Source organism: Anser anser (genome assembly GCF_964211835.1).
Source record: "Anser anser genome assembly, chromosome: 1".
In the NCBI taxonomy this organism is placed as follows: Eukaryota; Metazoa; Chordata; class Aves; order Anseriformes; family Anatidae; genus Anser; species Anser anser.
The window spans coordinates 118,863,947-118,884,080 of record NC_139720.1 but is presented as its reverse complement, the minus strand read 5'-3'; the positions used below and the strand labels follow the sequence as shown (position 1 = coordinate 118,884,080).

Here is a 20,134-nt window from a genome sequence, read left to right as displayed (position 1 = left end):
AAAACATGGCAGTTAGCACATTTTAACGTGATGCAACACTGCATAACACTACCATTAACAAAACCACGTATTTTGAAAATATGTTACCTAATTTTGTCTAATCCTTGGGTTGCTCCCACAAAACTCAACAGATAATGTGGTGAATTGGAACAGCCCTCCACATTAATACAAATGCTGTTGAATCATCCTTTTAATGACAATATAATGGTTAACAACTTCCTGATAGGAGGTGCTTTCTGAGGGTATATCCACCTCAGAAGTGGTAAATAAGCCTTCAGCTAGCTTTTCATGTCACTTTTGAAAGTACAATACACGTGCCCATTTTGTTCTGAGGGGATAAGAATTTCTTTCCTAATGTAAAATGTCTTGTACAGATAATATCAAGCCTAGCACTCCTTCATTTTTACTAGGTATCACTGTGCCTGATCTATACATGTGGATAAGGTATTTTATATTGTTGAACTTGAAATTTAATAAAATGTGATCGGCTCAGGTTAGGCCTCAGCATTTTTTAAGCTGTCCCTTCTTCTGGAAAATAATTACTTTTCTACTTATAGAACTGTGCTAGAAATCATCAGAGGAGGATCTGTGCACCTGCAACAATCCTGTTGCTGAGAAGGGATGGATATTCTTGATGTTTCATTTGTCTTCTGTCAGTTTCTTGAGCAGGCTATCCTACTGCACTACCAACCAGGATTTTAAATATTTGCATCTGGTAAGGGCAAAGCTTTTCTATGCTGTGTTCTTGTAAAGGGAGTTAGTATATTGCTTCTCTCTGACAATGGCGGTGCCATCAAGTTTCCACGTCACAATTTTTATCTTCTCTTTTCTCAGGGTTTCTGATTATTTGGCAACTACTGTAGCAGCTTAAGGAGACCTTAATAGTAATGAAGGACTTCTGACTGTGGGGTAGCTCGTGCAGCTGGGCACCAAATGGTTTGGCTTCTGCTGCTACACTGCTCTGCGGAAGAAATAAAGCGGTATCAAGAATTTCCTCAGCACAGTTTACTGACTCCCTCTGCACTACTTAGGAGTGCATCAGAGAGGAGAGGAATGGGTAACACCTGGATTTTGCGCACTCTCTGCTTGCACAGAAAGGAGAAGCAGCCACCACCATTCCTGCAACACAAAGAGTGCACCCCAAGAAACAAGGGGACTTCTTAATTCACTTATGCACCCGCCTCAGAAAGTAGCAAGGTCAAGCTTTGGCCACCCTCAAATATGGCAAAATCACAATTATTTCAAGGTCTCAGGGGAGGTCTCAAACTCTTAGATAATCAGTTATATTGGAGACGCTGACTGCAACTTCGCTTTCCTGATTGTGCTTTCCTCTTCAGCCAGCCAGCCTTGGGAGCCTCGCCAGCAGGCAGCCCCACTCTCTTTTTCAGCTGGCTGACCTTGGGGAAACCAGCCAGCTGCTCCGCTGGGCTCCAGCTCTCAAGGCCTGCGTTGCACTGGAAGCTTCAGTTCACCCCATGGGACAAAAATGACCTTTTGATAAGACAGTATCAGCCAGCTACAGTTCTTTTAACTGGGAATTAGAGCTACAAACTGCTTGCACCGCCCTATCTAGCCTGGCTTTCTATGGGGAGAATTTCTTTTTATACTGGGAGAATAATTATCATCCTGGCTCTGGAAAAACATTGTGCAGTTTGTTATGTGGTCGAGTTTACTGTCCTTCCCTCACTCTGTACTCCCTTATCTTTACTTAGTTCTCATGCACTGTGACTGTCCTGGTATTTTTTGCTTTGATTCTGGTTTCTCAAGTTCAGGTTGGCCTCTGCATTCCTTTGTGTTTTGCATTTTGAAATTTCTATAGTTTTCTTCTAATGCTTCTAATAATTTCCACAATATTTGTCAAACTATAGCAAGGCAGTTTTCAAAACTAAGTGTACTTTAAATTTTGGTTATTTAGTAGCAACCTTAACTGTCCAAAACTGTGTCCAAGTGCAGCAGCCAATTCATAAAGCATTTTTCTTTTTTAAAGTCACTGAAATATGTTTCCCACACATCATTTACTTTGTCACTCTGAGATTTTGATCCCTGGTAAAAGTACATTTTCTGGCTTTTTTTTTAAAAGCCATTTTTTTTCAGCTTTGTAAAATCCTAATTGAATTTAGAAATTCTAACTTCTTTGCCAGGCGTTTCTTCACCAAATCTTCCTGCAGTCTGTATGCCTCCCCAAGTTTTCCCTGCAAAGCAACAAGTACTACCCACAGGGGAGATTACAGTAGGAAACTGCTATATTTCCCTAATCCAACCATGCCCACGGAGACCCATACAGACCATCAAGCTCTCACGTGTGGAATAAAGCACAAGAGCTGGTAAACCAATGGCCTCAAGGCATTAAGCAGCCAATTGAAGACCTACCTTTGATCTATCCCACCATCTGCCTTTGATCTACCCCACCACTGCTGTATCTGCTCTTCAAGATGACTCCTGAGAACAGCTGTCTCTTTTACAGCTTTTCCACCTGGGTATACGTCCAAGTCAGGGTCCCCACCACCTTCTGCAGATTAATTCCAAAACTTCAGCACTTTTTCCATCACTGTTTTTTGCTTTTCCTCCTTTATGCAACCCCTTTCCTGCCATTGCAACTCTCCAACTGTCCACACAGACCGAGCCTGTCCTGCTCTTGAAATTCCCACACGTTTTTCATCATCCACATCCCCACATCTGTGCTCTTTTGTTCAGCACAGTTTGCACTTTCTTCAGCAAGCCAAGTTCTGCTACAGTTGAACTCTCCTCTACAAAACTCGGGCATTTTAATTAACTGAAATGTTTGATTTCAGCAGAGGTGCAGAGAACAGCACTATGGTTAAGACCCTGAACTTCAGCTCAGTTCAGTTCCTCTTCCTGTTACAACCTTTTTTTTTTTTTTTTTAATATGATCATGGGCAAGACTCATTCCTTTGTGATTCAGCCTAACAGCCTCACAATGCAGACAGTTGGGCTTCTGTTCCTTCCAGGCTTAAAATATTCCTAGTCAGGACAGGGAATTTGAATAATATAAGAGATAGAAGAGGCAATGGGACAATTTTTAATCAAAAACTGAGTTAAACTAGCAGTTAAGGGTTTAAGCATTTTCTATATGTATATATATACACATATAAAGCACTTTATACATTAAGCATTATGTATATATATGCACTTTAAGTCTGCTTTTATATATATATTCAAGAACAATTATTTATTACCCTTAAGATAACAATTTTGTGGCCGTTCTTCAGTTATGGAGCATAAAGTCACTACCCAAGTGCATAGGAGTAAAGAATTTGCTGACAGGCATCACATCTTTTTTTCTCCCCTACATCACATTTATCTCCAGCGTAAGAAGAATATTTATGTGGATGCTTATGACAAAGCATAGACCCAAGATCTTCTCATTGGCTGTGAAGCTTAAACACATGCCGAACAGTTTTGGGGCCTTTCAATCATCCGTATCTCTTCCTTCCTAAATACATTCATTATACTGAGCTTCCTTAACAGCCCAGCTACAAGCAACAAATAAATTAAGTGCTCTTTTAAGATCCCAGAATATTTCTTTTTAATCCATCCAATTCAAGTTGTCCCCACACTCATTTATCCCACAAAAAGTGCTCATACAAAGCTGTAGAAGCCTTCAAAACATCCATGCATGGAACACAGAAAATTCCTATTTCTCTCTAATACAATCCAGTTCATTTTAGATCCAGTACCAAAGATGACTTCAACAGCCATTAACACAAGACACAACCAGGGAAATAGGGGGAAATTGTAGCCTTCCTGTCACCACAGGAACATGACTAGACTGCCAGGAACATCAAGCCGAAGAAGCAGCCTGCACAACCCATACTGCAATGACAATGAGTCATTCCCGTAGCCAGTTTCAAAGCAATCAGCTTTGAATTTGCTTTCCTGTTTTAATGAACCTGGCTTCCACCTTCCCTCTCAAAGACGTCACCTCTGCCTCTTAGGTTAACTGTGCTTCCTTTGCTGATGATCATTTGTTCTAAGCCACATAATCCAGAAACAGACACTCCCACGACACAAATCAAGGAAAACCTACATCTGAGGATGCCTCCAGCCTCACACAGATGGCTGCAGGGGGGGGTAAGTAAATTCCCAGGTGAAGAGATCCAATGTGCTTTTCTTTGGGTCATGAAAAAGCACTCGCCCAGGTAGGGGTAAGAGTAGGAGACAAGGTTCCTCTGAACCCACAGTCAGTTTCTACTGAACAGCCAGCAAGATTTCTGGCAAGAAGAACTAATCAACAGAGGAAAAGCCAGGTTTGAAGTACTAGTTTAAGATGATAAGATTCCCAGGCAATTTTATCCCAGATGTACCTGTGATGATGAGCATAACACTTGCAAATATTGTCCTACACTGTAGATACGTGTATTTATTGATCATACCTGATCACCTTGGAAAAGAATATGGCAGTTAAAAGGTTAATTTTTTTTTAATTGCTTTGCAACGATCCACCAGAATGTACAAAATATCTTTTGGGATTGGGAGGCGCAGTCATCCCAAGATACTCATCCCAAAGACATCCTGCTTATCTGGACTACATCCCTTGCAAAACTTTTTAGTTCTGGCAGTGACCCATAAACACCAAGAAGCAGCAGCTGTGCTCCTCTTCTGCAACAGGATGTTGACCGCCAGCTCACATTTTCTTAATGTAAACCAACTTCATTAATACTCCAGTAAATCAGCTTATTAAACCTTTCTCCAAAAGTCCTCAGGCTGGCTCAAGTGCAGTGATACGACTCTGAAGCAAGGCAGAGTCTTAACTTAGAGGTGTCAAGGAAAAATTACTGAGCCAAGGGCGTTTTAATCATAACCAACAGCCACAGGCACAAAAGGTGCTCTCTTTCAGTAAATGCAGAGAAACCTGCAGCATCTAATGACCAATTACAAAGATACAGCTAGAGAACTTATTATCAGTGCCAGGATGGGAGGATCCAGGCTCAGGAATGGAAATCTAGAACAAAAATCACTTTTGCAGAAGTGACACTACATCAACAAAAGACCAACTATCATTTGACTTCTAACTGCTGCATTAGAGAAAAAAATGTATGCGTGTGTAGGAGGGGATTCTGCCTTATAAAACCAACTTCTTCAAAATCTAAGGCAATAAAAAAGTTCACATTGTGATCCGTAACAAGAAAAGATAATTATAGCCATTCATGTTACTGCCCATTTTAAGTATAAGAACTCATGTTATATATCCTTAAAAGGGACCGAGACTGTGCTTAAGATATAAAGGGGAAAAAAAAGGGTGATATTAAAAATAAATACCTTGCATTATGCCACTATTTTTCACTTGGGGTTCAATCACTTGAATTGTATCATCTTCAAGGTAGAAGTATATTTTACAGTGTCTTATTCTATATAGCTCTTGATTTTTGTCAGGCACTTCTTCTTCTACATAGGCATCAAAAGACAATACCTATTAAAAACAATAAATACATATAAAGCAGCAAAATCTTCAATGCTTTTGCAAAATGCATCAATAAAATAAACTTGTGTAGATTATAAGCTAACTAAATGTATGGATTTCGGGAGGTAGATTTATTTTTCAGAAATGTAAGAATGGAAATCGACATAAAATCACATAAATTTAAAATTCTTTGCTTGGCATTTTTATTATCACAACATCTAAGCAGAGATAAAACTCTACAGTAAAGAAATAAATCAAATATAAAACTATCAGCAGGCTGCTTGGAAAATCTTCTGAACAAAGCACTTTCGATAGTACAATGAGCTACCTAGGTCATGAAGAAAATTTTAGACTTCTATTCAATGAATTGCTGGAAAATAAAGCACATCTGACAGTAATGGCTTTACCATTGAGGTAAGTGGAAAGAAGAGTTCTTTTTAAGCAGATCCTGCAAGCTGTCTAATAAATGGTATGGAAGACTACGAGAAAGAAATGATATTTTTTCAGGAGTCACTTAGAGCTGTGCAATACTGGCATTTCAAAATTTACCTGGTTCTGCAATTCAGCCTTCATGGTCTCTAGCAATGACAATAATGCAAGAAAAAAACCTCCATAGATGAGGTGCTCAGTGGTTTATTCGAGTGGCCTTAATATCTGCAGAGCCTAGATCAAACTGCACAAACCATTACACAAGTTTTGTACTTCTTGGTATCGTTTATGGTCTTCAATCACCAAGACCAAGCTTAAGGGAAGGTGTAAGAAGTATATATTTGTGCATTATCTACCAAGATGCTTGCTGTGGTAAGGATACATGACACAGTATTAATAAAAACTAGGTTTCCACCAGCAGCACCCCCATCAGAACATTTGGGTCAAGTCAGTGCTAATTCATACTTCACTTTTGTAATGATTAATAAATTCAACAACCTTTATTCTTGATTCATTAGACAAAATGAAGCATTTGAAAAAAAGACAACTTAGCTGCTCCCTGTTTCAATGAGCATCTGGCAGACCTGGGCTTGAAAACACTAGAAACCTAGTGAGCCATCCAAGATCCCTACATGACACAGAAAAGATCAGTCTGTATTTCTTTAGCACATGTTTTTGAGAATCTCAAAGTACTTCCATAAATACTAATGGTAGACATTTCAGAATGCCCGAATAGAGAAACACAACCTCTTTTTCTAGGGAGACAGAGCTCGTGACTTGCTCAAGAGCACACAAGAACAGCAGCCACCCTGTGTTCCAGCCAGACCTCTCAATGGGGCACTCTCCCTGTCCACCATTAGGGAAATAAAATATAAATTAAAATCAAATTACATAATCCTTAATTTTTACATCTGATTGATTGTGATCATACAAAAGAACCTAGACGCTACCGATTATTGTTTGTATAAGTAGTAAAACATGCATGTTTCTGAACAACCTACAGACAAAATGGTTTAAAATAAAATTCATTCTGGCCACAAGTAATTTTTAACTGTGGATTTCACCATTTCATGTATCAAAGATGAAAATTTTGGATAAAACAATGTATGTCAAATCAAAAAACTGACATACAACGAAGGCAACGCAAACAACTCCATCATCCTTTAACATCTCTTCTTCCTTCTGCTTGTCTAAACATAAGTGTATAATGCCATCGGTGGTGACCAAGCTGTCTTACCTGGCGCCCAGCTGATACCCCAGAAGGACCAGGAGGCCTGTGTAAATCTCTTGAATACTCCAGGGGACTTAGAAGTTATGAAATATGTCTGGTGGAACCACTGTATCCTAGTCTGAGCAACCTGGGGCTCAACTAACAGTGAAGCTGAATTTCACCCCTTGCCCAGCTGCTGCTAAGCCATGCAACCACAGGACACACGTACCCTCTTCTCCCCATTCTGACAGTCCCACTACAAATGTTTGACAAACATTGTTCAACTATTTGATTATTAATTCTTTTTAGTTCTGCTACTGGTCTTTCCTGTCTCATGACACTAGCCAAGTGAAAGGGTCTGTTTGCACACCTCTCCCAACACAGTCAGGTCCTAAATACACAATATTTATTCCTTTCACTGACCATATACTTGTATCGTGGTTTACTTCATTGGATGAGTCTGTACAAACTATTTTGCATTTAAACTTTATTCTCTTTATACCCTTCATTATGAACATGCTAGTGTACAACTGAAATACATTCAGCAGCCAACTGTGATTTTGTAGATCGAAACAGATAATTCAGGAAGGGTAAAGGGGTGAAGGAAGGAGCATAAAAGATGACAACTTATTTTTCTTTTTAAAGCAAAGTTAATTTTAGAAAGAGTCAAAGTTCAACACTTCCTAACTCGTGTGTCATCTGTAGTATATTGCTGTGTACAAAGTGCCCACTTTTTAAAAAACTTGAAGTTGGGCATGAAAATAAAAAGTAACAAATATTGAATAAACTCTGTGGCATATTGTAAAGTTGGCAAAAGGTTTCCCTAGCACCTGTGGTAGTCAAATTATAAACATCTTTTCAAACCCAGGAGGCCTTGTGTGTGTACTTAATCACAGAAGAAATTAAATTTACACCTGCTTCCTATTAGGCATATGAAGTTGCAAAAACTATTTCATAACCCACTTAATAAGAAGCATTACGCCTGTCCTTCCTCCAACAAACTGGCATTGCTGAAAGCTCGAAACCAAAGAAAAGTGGGTAAGAAAGCAGACTATATTTAAAAAGATAAACATCTGTTCAAACTATGTTTCATGGGGCCCACTTTGCTGAGTCACAAACTGCAGCACTGGCAGGCATAGCTGCATTCAAGGCTCTTACCAGGGGAGGCTAAATTAGTTGGGTAGTACCCTTTAACTGTCTGCAATTAATACAAAGGCATGAGCCCTCCAGGAGCCAATTCCAAACCTGTGAACTCCTGCCCTGTATCGATTGCCCTGTGGATGAAGGAATACAGTGACTAGACGAGGAGAGCAGGAAGGCCAGCTAGCTCATCTCACCGGCCAAGTTCAGTGCCTGATGTTCAGAGGCAGGTCCCCTCCTTCATGTCATAAACTTGGGTCTAAACCCTGCAAACCCTTACTGCGTATGTCCCCAGGAAGCCAGTGCGCACCTCCCCATTGAAAGAAGGGTGCAAATAAAGCATGTGCAGGACTGGCTGAGGCCTTAACACTTTGGCACATTATACAAATTTATATTTCAGCACATTGGTGAAAAATTGGTGAGCACTACTAGGCCCTTCAGAGACAATGCTAACCAAAATCATGTGCATCTGTATCAAGTCTTACATTCTCTTGTAGTAGTTCTGGTCTGCCAAGGAGGCAAATGCATAACTGTACTGAAATTACCTGCGTAACTTTCATTTTAAAGCAAAAATTATGATTAGTCATTCTTCACAATATTTAAATACCTTAATCATTTTGTCATACAACATTTCTGCAACCTGCTGAATGATTTCTTTTTCTGTATCTTTTTCCTTCTCTGATTGTAGGCTTTTTGCTTTAGAAATAAACCATCACCAAGTAGCATTTAATGTAAATTTAAAAATGGAAAGTAATGACAGCATGCTATGAAATTCATATCATCCTAGATCACAGTTATTTGATAACTCTCTAACTTCAAAGGTGTCACTACACACCTACAAAATAAAAACACATATATATTAATTTTAAATTTCTGTGCCTATAACAGACACAATCTACCTACATCCCTACATGTGAACAGTTCACACAAAAGTCAACAGGACTTTGAGCAAGCAAACATGACTGGATAAGTGAGTTCTGAGCCTACAGCACTGCACTGTGGTTAGTGGTTCCCGTGTGCCCATGCAAATTTCCTCCTGGATTGGGGCCCACCTTACACTCTTGTAGCTACACATTTCCTTGTTTGGCCATTTGAAAAGCAAAGAAAAGAACTGGCAAAGGAGCATATTCGTTCTTAACAAGGTTGCCAATTAATTACTTGCTGTCACCATTTACACATGCACAAAAAAAATAAAAAATAACCACCCCCTTACTTTTACTATCTCCTGTAGGAGATGTGCACCAATACAGAAATGTTTTGTGTTTGTTGCTATTAGGCATGATGCATGTCTACATTAATTGCTCAATATACCATTATTACAGAAAAATAGTAATTACCACTCTTTATCTAGGAGCTTTTTTGGACACACAAAGTAATCTTCTCAAGTAACCTTCTCAAGATTGACTGAATTTCACTTTTCTAAATGCAGATACAGATTTGTACGTACATACCTGCTTGTCAAATGCTACCCAAGCAGGAGCATCACTTCCCATCCCTGCAGGAAACACGCTGTGTTTAGGTTTCAGCTTCTGTCCCGGTAACGGTTCTCCTCCTATTCCAGGTTTATCTTCTCCGACCAGCATAGCAACATTATTGCAGAAACCCCAGTGCTGTGACTTGTGGAACCTTTCCTTCCCTAACTGTCAAAAGTTTGGAAGAAAAGAGAGAAAACAACATATGGGGGTTTGTTTTTAAATCCGTAAGAGTTAAAGAGTTATCTAGCTACACAAAGGGGGATTAATCACGTAAAAGTTTCTCTACAATTACTTTCAATAGAGTCTAAAAACCTGTACCAACTGGAATGCTGCAAGCGAAGTGATACATTTCAGTGGTCAATTTGCTGGCTCATCTTATAGATCAAACCAGAAAGATTCCAGTAATGCATCCAAGCTGAGAAACAGGATGATATTGGCTGTTTTACCCTACCTGTTCCCAGTAATAAGGACTGAGGCACGTCGTGGAAGGAAGCAAGTCACCCACAAGATCTTCTGCAAAAGGCAGAGGGGAAAAGCCTCTTCTACAGACCTCCGGAAGAAAAACTGAAAGGTTCAGGAGTACCCCGAGAGCAGCCTGCTCTCATTACCTACATCAAATATCTTACTTACATTCGCAAAGCAGAGGGCAAAATAAATGCTAGTGAATACTAGAACTGATGCCACGGGCGAGCATGGAGCAGGCCCTGGGGAGGTGCAAAGGCTGGACAGCAGGATTTTCAGAGCAGCACCACAGCAGGTGTGTTGGTAACGCTGCAGAGGGACACAATTGCCTCTCCTGCTGTATTTGGAAGACTGAGCAATGCTAATTAAAGCACACACATTTAAACTGGTACTCCCAAAAAAGGCGTAGACAACACCAAGTTGAATCAAAAATTCAACGATGCTATTCACTTAGAAAATACTAAGTGAATCAAAAATTGGCCAAGAGAAACAACAAAGGGTTAAATCACCACTTTTCATTGTGGCAACATTGAAGTCCTCCAAGATAACATGACACACACTCAGTACAGCAATGCTGTGGGAAAGGTGCAAGCAGTGAAGCAGCAAAATCTGAAAGGGACCAAAGTATTTATTTTATTCTGCCGATACGAAAAAGAGTGAGGAAATCGAAAGGCAGCTACCCAGCCTCATGGCTCATAACACTCACTGCTCGTATATACAAACTGCTGCACACTGCAGGTTAAAACCTCAGCTGTTTGCCCACCCTGCAGAGCTCTACATCCAATGGTACAGGCAGGAGAGCTGCCCTTTGACCAACAGCTCAACCCCTACCTTAGTTTAATTTCTGCTTAAAATGCAAGGAGAGTGGCATGCAAAAGACCACATAACATTATTTTTAAAACTGCTTATTTTTAATGCCATAATAATCAATGGTCATACCTTGCTTAGGTTGACGAAGGCTGGGCTAGCCAGCACCCTTCAAAACAAGAACTCCTGAACCACATCATTTTTATAACTCAAGAATAAGGGTAACCAAATAAAAGAGAAAATCGATGCAAGGAAATACTTGTTTGTGTAACAAACAGTCAGCTCGTGGGCTCCCCTGCCACGCAGCATCCCTCAAGCCAAGAATTTAACAAGATTAAAAGAGGAGCTGCGTATTTGCAGGAATAACGCCCAAAAACAAAATATGTAACGTCAGCACATTTTTTGAGCTGTGATATAAAATTTCATGCTTCCATGCACAGCGTAAGCACTGACCTTTAGGCATTAGGAGGTGATCGTCCCACCCATCCCTGAAGACCCCAACACAGGTGCCCACTTGCCCAGACAGGCACCGGCTGGGTCTGGCACCGGCTCTGCAAAACATTTGCAGTTGGGATGGGTTTCTCCTTCTCTTCTGGACACTCCTACACTGCTCTCATTGTGTTCCTTTTTTTTTTTTTTTATTTTATTAATTTTGATCCTCAGTAATTTGATAAAGAGCTGGGGAAAAGTCAGAATGGGAGGGAGCTTTCTGCATGTATTAGGCCAAATGTGGAATAGCTAGAGTCAGGCTGGGTTTTAAAAGGGAAATCTGTAGGCAGAAACATCTGGTTTACACTGAAGGCTCTGTACAGCAGATCCACGTTTTGGCACAGCAAGTATTTAATTATATTCCCCCTACTACCTAAGCATGAGTTAGGGAGAAAGGCACAGTTATCAAAGTACAGTGAGCGAGGGTGACAGAGCTTTCCGCAGGATAACTTCATGTCCTCAAAGCATCTTCTAGAGGCATTTTCTGTTCATCCATTACTGAGTTTTGGTGAGTTACAGTGTGGTAAAGCGTTTGTCAAAGAAATCCAGATTTGCTCCTGCTGGAAATTTTCCAGAACTTAGCGATGAAATCACAACACAGTTCACAATTTCATGTGAAAAATAAGTGGCCCAACAGCTGCAATCCTATTAAGAACCTTTTGTGGAGTTCTTCTAACTTTTTAGGGTTTGACAGAAAGATCATTTTCGATCATTAATCCCAGAACTACTTATAAAAACCCCTTCTCTGGGAACATCACCTAAATCTATATGCAAAACAATCTCTTCCAAAAATCTGAACGAGTTATTTCTTTTATGCAAAAACATAATTATAATTGAAGATCACAAAAGAGAAAAATGACATTTTGGAAATTTCAGCTAATGAGCTCAGACCTCACCCGGCCTTAATCAGTGACAGACCATCACATTACATCCACAGCAATACTAAACGACTTCTAAAAGAAATCTGTGACAGTGCAGGGAAAGAGCTTTACTGCGTCTGCTGTGCGAACGCAGGCTGTAGACCTGCTGAACAAAGCTGGCCATCTTCTGCGCGGTGAGCCTGAAATAAATATTGGGGATACACCAAACAGTGACGAATGCAAAGGTCAGGATTCTCTGACTGCAGCTTTTGGCTTTGCGAGCTCAGCCACTGCAGTCCCCGGGGAGCACTGCCTCGTGCTCTCTGCATCTTGCTCCAGTACAGAGTCACAGCGATCTCATCAGGGAGCTGCACGTCTCAGCTGAACCAAACACAACTGGAAATTTCTCACCACAGCCACTGTCTCGGGGGCCACGGCTTGTTAACCAAGTCCCACAGGGAGTTAGGGCTGAAGCCACTGCCAGCGCTCTGCTGCTCTTCCCCATACCCATTTTTCACGACCACCTTGAGAACAACAGCCACACCGTGGAGGTCCAGCTCAAATCCTGTGTCGGGATGAACCGTGACACTTCTGAACTACCCAGGACTGCTGACAGTGTCCTGGTTGCTTCAGCTGCACTATGGAAATGTGTGCAAACGCTGCAAACTGTGCCGGTGAAATTCATGCGGCCTCCTTCCCTGTGGAAAGCACAGGTCGCCAGCAGACAGAGCCGAGACAGGTAGCAGAAGTTCCCACAATATTTACGAGTAGCATCTCTCACAAAGCTAGCACTCAGTTCCTAGAGGAAAGCCATATTCAGTCACTGATTTTCCAGTCGTGTTTCACCCCCAGCTGGCTGTAGAGGTTTCAGTATGCTTAGAGGTAAGCAGTATCATTAGAGGGGGACTGCCTTAAGACACTGTCCCCAGCAGCTGTGGTGCCCCTCTAACACACCTCAGGACAAGATGCACCAACATCAGCAGCCTGGAGCAGAACAAGGAGCTTGCTCTTACTGTCGGAGCTGGTACAGCCCGGAGACGACAGGTAGATATAAAGGACAGAGGCGAAAACACAACCCTGATGGGAAGCTGCAGGAAGGTTTGGGACGGGGGCTGTGAAGAGACAGAGATTGGAAAGCTGTCTGTCAAGAAAAACTAATGCCCCGTTTTGGCACCGATGATTACAGAGCAGCAGCAGAAAGTAGTTAAGGCAGGAAACCCAGAGACAGCAACAGTAGCACAGCTGAGGGTGATTCCAAGCTGCTGCAATAAACGAGAGGAGGAATTTGTGCTGCGCCACTAGAGTTTGCAGCAGAAACTGATACTCTCAAGTACAGACTTTCCCCCCCAAGATCTATAAACTCATTGTCTGAGTCTCCAAGAAATACCACGCAGAACTGTCGGAAAGAATCCTCTCTCCGAGGGGGATCTCCAACCTCAGGCACAAAAACACGCCAGGCAGTGAGAACCCGGCTAACCCGACCCCTAGGAATATATAGCCCTCTCCGTTAGCTGCTGATGCAAGGCACGAAGAGCAGCCTGACACCAGAAGGGACAGCTGCCTTTCACAACCGGAGGCACATCGTTAACACTAACAAAAGCAGCAGCAGCACTATTGCATCGTGGTGCCGTTCCTACCACAGCCCAGGCTCTGAACGCACTGGCTCCTTTTCTTATCACGTATCAAGATGTGTGATTTTCTCTCCTGACAAACGGGCGACATATATGTGACTTCTACGGACAAAGCTGGAAATCTCGCCATCGCATCACTTCAGTATCAGTTTGGCTCTGCAGGTGGAAGGGAAGGTACAGTCCCTAGGTCTGCCTTCGGCTCTTAAATGCTCATCGCAGCTTATCCGGGGGCTTCTGTTCAACGAACAGGAATTTAAAGAGGTGAAGGTGGTTAACTGATGGGTGGCCATGCCTGTATCCAACTATGGTGGTTTTGATTCCAAAGAGATCTGAAAAAATGGGCACAGTTCCTTTTCCTCTTTTTGTGGACTGTAAGTATTTTATGCTTCTGATGCCTTCTGCTAGCAATCGCTCTTCTCCCCCCCCATCAAACCAACCATCAAACATGGCATTGCTGTGCTAGGCCTGTCACTTTCATCCCTGCTCTTCGTTTAGCACAGAGGAAACATCGTGTTACGTTACCGTAGGAACCACTCCAGCTATTTTGAAAGTGTCTGTCACCTTGCTGTACTACCCTCGACTCCAATTAGCTGATGCCCGAGCAGTTAGACTTTGTCACACTTAAACAGAACCGCAGCAGCAGCGGTCTTGGGGAAGCTGCTGAATTGGAAAGAGGCACCACTCACATTTACGGCGAAAAACAAAAAGTGGAAACCAGATGGGGGTTGCTGCCCTTCACAGCACCAGCACCAGGGGCAGCTGTGAGCTGCCTGGCCTCATAGCTCGTTGCCTTCAGCAGCAAGGGCAAGATGCGCTCAGCTTGAGGTGAAGCTTTTCCATTTGTAGGCTGGAGAGGAAGCAAACACTCTTGGTAGAGCTGTCAATATGTAATAATAAACATAACGGAGCGTAATGCAAGGGCCACTGACTCTTAGATAGGAGGCTCTAAGCGCTGTGAAAGAATGTCTTATTCCCACTTGCCAAGGGCAATCAATCCAGGGAGTTTGGCTCCGTGTTCCTAACCACCTCAAAGCCCTGATTTGCTGCAGTCAGCTCAGCCTCCTTGTTAGACACATGCAAGCCAGATGAAATGGATAAGCACACCTTTGCCATTGCCTTCCATGGCCTCTGTACGCAGCAGGTAGCATTAGGGGCTGAGAAGAGAGGATTGCAGCAGTAGCTTGAGCAGTGCTAAAAGCAGGAGTGGGATTAATACCTGTAACTATAACTGAAGGACTGACAGGAACAGCAGTCCCCCATCCCCTGCTCGTCCTTCTTTAGGAAACGCTTTGCTACTGTTGTTTCTGTAAGATAAGATACACTGATGGCAATGCTCAGAGCCCTAGCATGAAAATACTTGCTTTCTTTTCCGTGTACAATAGCCAAACCTTTTCTTTCCCTTTAAAATATTCCTCTTAGCCTCTCATTTGTACGAAAATTAAATTACACCTAATTACACACTGTATGTATTTCAGCAGGGGGTGTTCAATGCTGTCTATATGTAGCTCTTCTCCAGCTTGTGTAAACTTGTGTACCCAAGCACTGTGCCTTATCTCTGAGACAGGAGACATCATGTCTCTATCACAAAGCCTCTTCACTGCTGCTGTGGGGCTCTGGAGACAGCTCCATCATACTCCAAAAAACAATAATCTCCCTCAATTAAGTTAAATGAAATCTGGAGAACAATAAAGTCCTGCATAACCCTGAGCTGAGTTACTCTATTTCCACCTCGCAGACAGGAATGGTGCACACCTATTTCAATGCTGCTGATGTGCTCGCTCGGCAGCTACGTGGAGTGGTATATACACAACCAACTCCTTACAGGACAAATTTGAATTTAGCAAGACAGACTGAGCATTCAGCACCACACTTTTCTTTTTGCCCTTCTAAAACATCAGCACCCAGCCTGCTGTTCACAGGGAAGAAGTTGCCTGAAACATCTTCAGTGCCGTATGCCGGGCTCCTCCTGCAAGAGGTCCTGCGTTGGCATGAGCCCACACAATGCCGACACACCAAACAAGGCTGGGGAGTCCAGGTATTTCTGCACAATTTCACCCTCCCTGTACGACCACCTGGGCAGCTACACTTGCCTGCACCAGTCCTTGTTCTTTGGAGGGAGCTCCCAGAGGCTTTCCACCGGACTGCACTTCACGCAGGCTGACTTACTGCTCGGAGCAGGCTCCCAGGAGATAGCAGGGAGAAGCCTCACCTTGCAGGGGTACCGATGGTTGTGGTATCACTGGCACCGGTGCAGGCAGCTTGATAAATGATGTGGAAGCCCTGCCCAAACTACGTTATCATCTGAGGTTATCACCTCACGGGCTAGACCAGACTCGGGAGCAGTCAGGCTGCAGAAACCAGGGCTCTGACGGCCACGGCTTGTCCCCAGCACGAATACAATATTCCCCTCCAGACGCTTTAGGGTTATTAACGAAGTCCCCACAGTTTTACCTGCCTCCTCAGGGTTTCCCAAACCCTTCCTTATCTCCCGCACCATGTCACGACACGGTATTTTGTTCGTATGCAGAAAATTATCACTGCTGAACGAGCTTGAAGAGGCTTGGCTTTTGTTAGCTACGGTAGCTGACGATAAAAATGCTTTTTTTGTATATTCTCCCTCTTCCCCGAGTACTTAACAGCCCTCGCCCTGCCTCTCCCCCCTATAAAACCGTCGCGGTTCACCCGGAGCGCACTCGCCCCTCCCCATTTCGCCCTGCGAGAGACCCAACCCGCCCTAGGGCGGCTGCCAGGTCCCTCCTCCCGGCCTGCTGGCGAGGCATCCCCGCTTTTAATTTAATAGTTACAGCGGGGCCCCCTCACTCACGGTGCGGCCGAGGGACAGCCCCGGCGGCAGCGGCTGCGGCGGCGGCGCCATGGCCCGGCCCGCCCGGCCCCTCCGCGGCGGGCGCCGTTGCCTGGAGACCGGCCGGGGGCGTCACGTGGGGCCGAGAGGCGCCGGGAAGGGCCGAGCGGCTCCGGAAAGAGCCGAGCGGCGCTGACAGGGGTTCCGGAAAGAGCCGAGCGGCGCTGCCAAGGGCCGAGCGGTGCCGGAAAGAGCCGAGCGATGACGGAAAGAGCCGAGTGCAGCAAGGCCTCAGGGGAGTGGGGGGGGGGGGGCAACTTCTTCCACATCATGTCTGAATTGGGGGCCCCGGTGGGCTTGGGGGAAGCGTGTTTGGGGAGGTTTTACGTCTTTTTGTGTGTTTTTTTTTTTCATGCTAACCCAGCGGGAGCGTGAAACTAGTGACCTAGTGTTGGGTTACACACCTCGCTGCCGCGAGGTAAACGTTTAAAAGGTATTTTAATTGGAAAATAAAAGGAGCCCTCGTTTCACTCGCACTCATTTCATGTAGTGGGTGGCGGTAACGCCACGATTTAAATTTCAAACAGCAAATGCAGTGAGAGTTTCTCATGGAGAGCTTACTAGGAAGGGTTGTTCCTTTCATTAATGCAGCTAACATTTTCCTGGTTAACAAGGCAGGATGCCTCCCAGGTCGTCTCCAGAGCCCAGCATCCTACGTGGTGCTCCTCCATTTTGTACAGAGCTCTTCACGAGCGTATTTTTTTTTAATTGGAGCTGTTTCTAATAAAATAAATAAATGGATAAAGTAGTTAGCCGAAACCCAAATATTTAAATTCTGTCAAATTCTGTCGCGGCTCTTGTACTGTCTCAGAGGAGCTGTACTTCAGCGGCTTAACGTCCTTATTCTCGTGGATGGAGTGGATCTCCCCTGCCATATTTCATACTCCGTGATGCATCAGACCATGAAATTCCCACAGCACATTGTTTCTCCTCCCTGAAACAGGCTCGTGGAGCAGCATGGGCGATGTTTTCGGTCTAAATGAAACCAGGAGGCATTCCCCGCACAGCTCCCGTAGAACGCTCTTGTGGCATTTGCTGTCAGTTTTATTTTGTCAAAACGTTCTGGTTTCAAAAACTCTTAATTTCAACACAAATCCTTCATTTTTAATTGTTTCCAGAAGTTTGAAATGGGGAAGGGAAGGAGGGAAAGAAAGCTGTGCAAATTCTGGAAGTTTATTGCCAGGCATGCAAGACTTTGCTGTACTTCAGCTCTTCAGCATCGCCTGTGGTTCCCTCTATATTGGTGTATCTGACAAACATTGCACAGGAGACAGCAGTGTACTCGTAAAACGTACCTTTAGATTTTCACAGCTTTCATTAGTGAGGATCTTCAGAAAGTGGATCCAAAGCATTTCTACGTGCCAATATGCCTTTCCACAATTACTGAGCCAGCGTAGCTGCTGGTGCTTTGTACCAACTGCCCGTGAGCCCCATGCAACTGGTGGCACAACTTCTTATTTGGAATAGCAGCCGTTGTGAAAGCACAATAGAGAAGAATTAGGGTCTCTTTTCACTGCGTTTTTCCTCTGGTATCTCCGCTTCGGTTTTTGTGGCTCACTGCAGAACGGGGCAGTTGGAATGTTTTAGTACTCTCTCAGTGGCGATAATAAACTGGTGCTCCAAGGTTTCAGGCAGTACAGGCAGAAGCTACATGTGAAAAACGTGCAAGGGAAACAGCAACAGCACTTACTTAGGAAGGTTAGTGAAGTGGATGGAGACTACAATCCATTTCCAACAGAAAATCCGATGAATCCTCCCTGACCTTTGGGTCAAATCTTCCTGCTTAGGATTATTACCTTCTGCCTCATCCCATAAAGAAGCCACAGGGAGCTGTGGAGAAGGAAAGGAAGCATCTGCCCAGTACACCAGAAGCATGGTTACAATATGATGTGTTCTGCCAGTCTTAAATCACTTTTTTTTTCTTTCAAATGTGGAAATATAAAAAGAGTATGTTCTACTTAGAATGGAGTTCCTTCTTTCTACATTACCTTCTCTTTGGGGTTTCTCTCACGTGTTTATCTTTTTTTGTTCCTTGCTGTATTCACTCAAGAATACAGACCAAGAGAAAACAAATTAATTTTAATGCCTTTTCTGGGAAAAATAAAAGTACTACAGGAAAACCATTTTTGATAAAAGCTTTTTATTAAATGAAGATTGCTAATGACAACAAAGGCAAGCAGTAGGCAGTAGTAAATTAACTATATTCTGACAGTACTCTAAGGATGATCGTGGTGAATGTACATAAGACTGCATTAGTTGTACAGTTCAAAGGAGGAAGAAAACGAGGGAAGCTAAAGCTGGGGAAAGCACAGAAAATATTTTGGAGTTAAAAAGACATAGATGCTAATCTCTTTTTATTGGGATTGAGTTTTACTAGCAAACTTGAAATCAGTAAGTTTTTTATATTGCTTTGAATCTGACCAAATGGCGTTGGCTCCAGGGTCCATTTGTCTGAGTGGAGTACCACGTCCAGCCTATGCACTTCATCCCATCATTCTCTGTCTCTCTTTTGCAAAATCTTTGGAGAACTGAAATTTCTCTTCCAGTCATGTATTGAGCACTTTGTTTTCCAGCTGGGATCACATCATAGTTCAGAACCTGACTCCTGGTTTGTTCTGTCTTCAGATCAGAACAAAAAGCCATCTGTGCTCACAAGAGGAAGCAGATAGACGTCATTCGGCGGTGTGAGGGGGAAGCCTTGCCTTAGCTGAAGTTGTGTCAGTTCAAAATTCACCAGGAAAGTGTGACTGAAATTGGCATAACTTAATGCCACTTCACTGTAAAGACAAGTCTGTGCTTCAGTCATACATATTTCTTCATCCTGTTTCTGGGAGTGGTTTTACAGGCCATGTTAGGATTGGGTTGTCCAAAATTAGATTGTTCCCAGATTGCCTAGTTTAAAGTGAATTATGGCACTATGTGGATCATCATGCAAGCACGCTAAGACCTGTACATAACTAAAACTCTACCACGCACAGAAATTCACCATGGAGAATTGTTGCCTGTTAGTACCTACTTCTTTAGGTCTGTCTAAGAAAAATATAAAACGCTGTTACAGTCACCACAGAAATCACATAGAGGATACAAACAGAGGAATTAAGCACACATACTCACAGAGAACTGCAGCCTTACCTGTAGCTGGTTAACTTTGGGGAAAAAAAGGGCAAATTCTGAAGTGGCTGTGCATTGTAGTGCAATATGGGTCAACTGATACCATCCTTCTTTCAACAGCACTATCACAATCAGTGACAGATCCTTAGAAATATTGATTCCTTATGTTTTCTCATGTCTTTTATGCCCTCGTTCATTCTGTTTTCACCAGTCAATGAACATGTAGCGCTTGAAA

General features: G+C 43.1%; 1 protein-coding gene across 9 annotated transcripts in view; it reads right to left on the bottom strand.

Moving 5' to 3' along the window:
* EFHC2 (EF-hand domain containing 2) overlaps positions 1 to 16,901 on the bottom strand; it is a 61,350-nt gene extending 44,449 nt beyond the window's left edge. For 2 of the 9 annotated variants that reach the window (XM_083847476.1, XM_083847478.1), the window contains exons 1-3: positions 16,750 to 16,858; positions 9,653 to 9,837; positions 5,281 to 5,431 (exon numbers count right to left, since the gene is read on the bottom strand). In XM_083847476.1, the coding sequence (XP_083703602.1) occupies positions 5,281 to 5,431; positions 9,653 to 9,784 (283 nt within the window). In that variant the 5' untranslated portion in view covers positions 9,785 to 9,837; positions 16,750 to 16,858. Of the gene's footprint in view, positions 1 to 5,280; positions 5,432 to 9,652; positions 9,842 to 10,127; positions 10,983 to 11,398; positions 16,356 to 16,376; positions 16,714 to 16,749 lie in introns of those variants that run through there. The other 7 variants (XM_083847472.1, XM_083847473.1, XM_083847474.1 and 4 more) reach the window with 7 other exon arrangements.
* Positions 16,902 to 20,134: the final 3,233 nt, after the last annotated feature.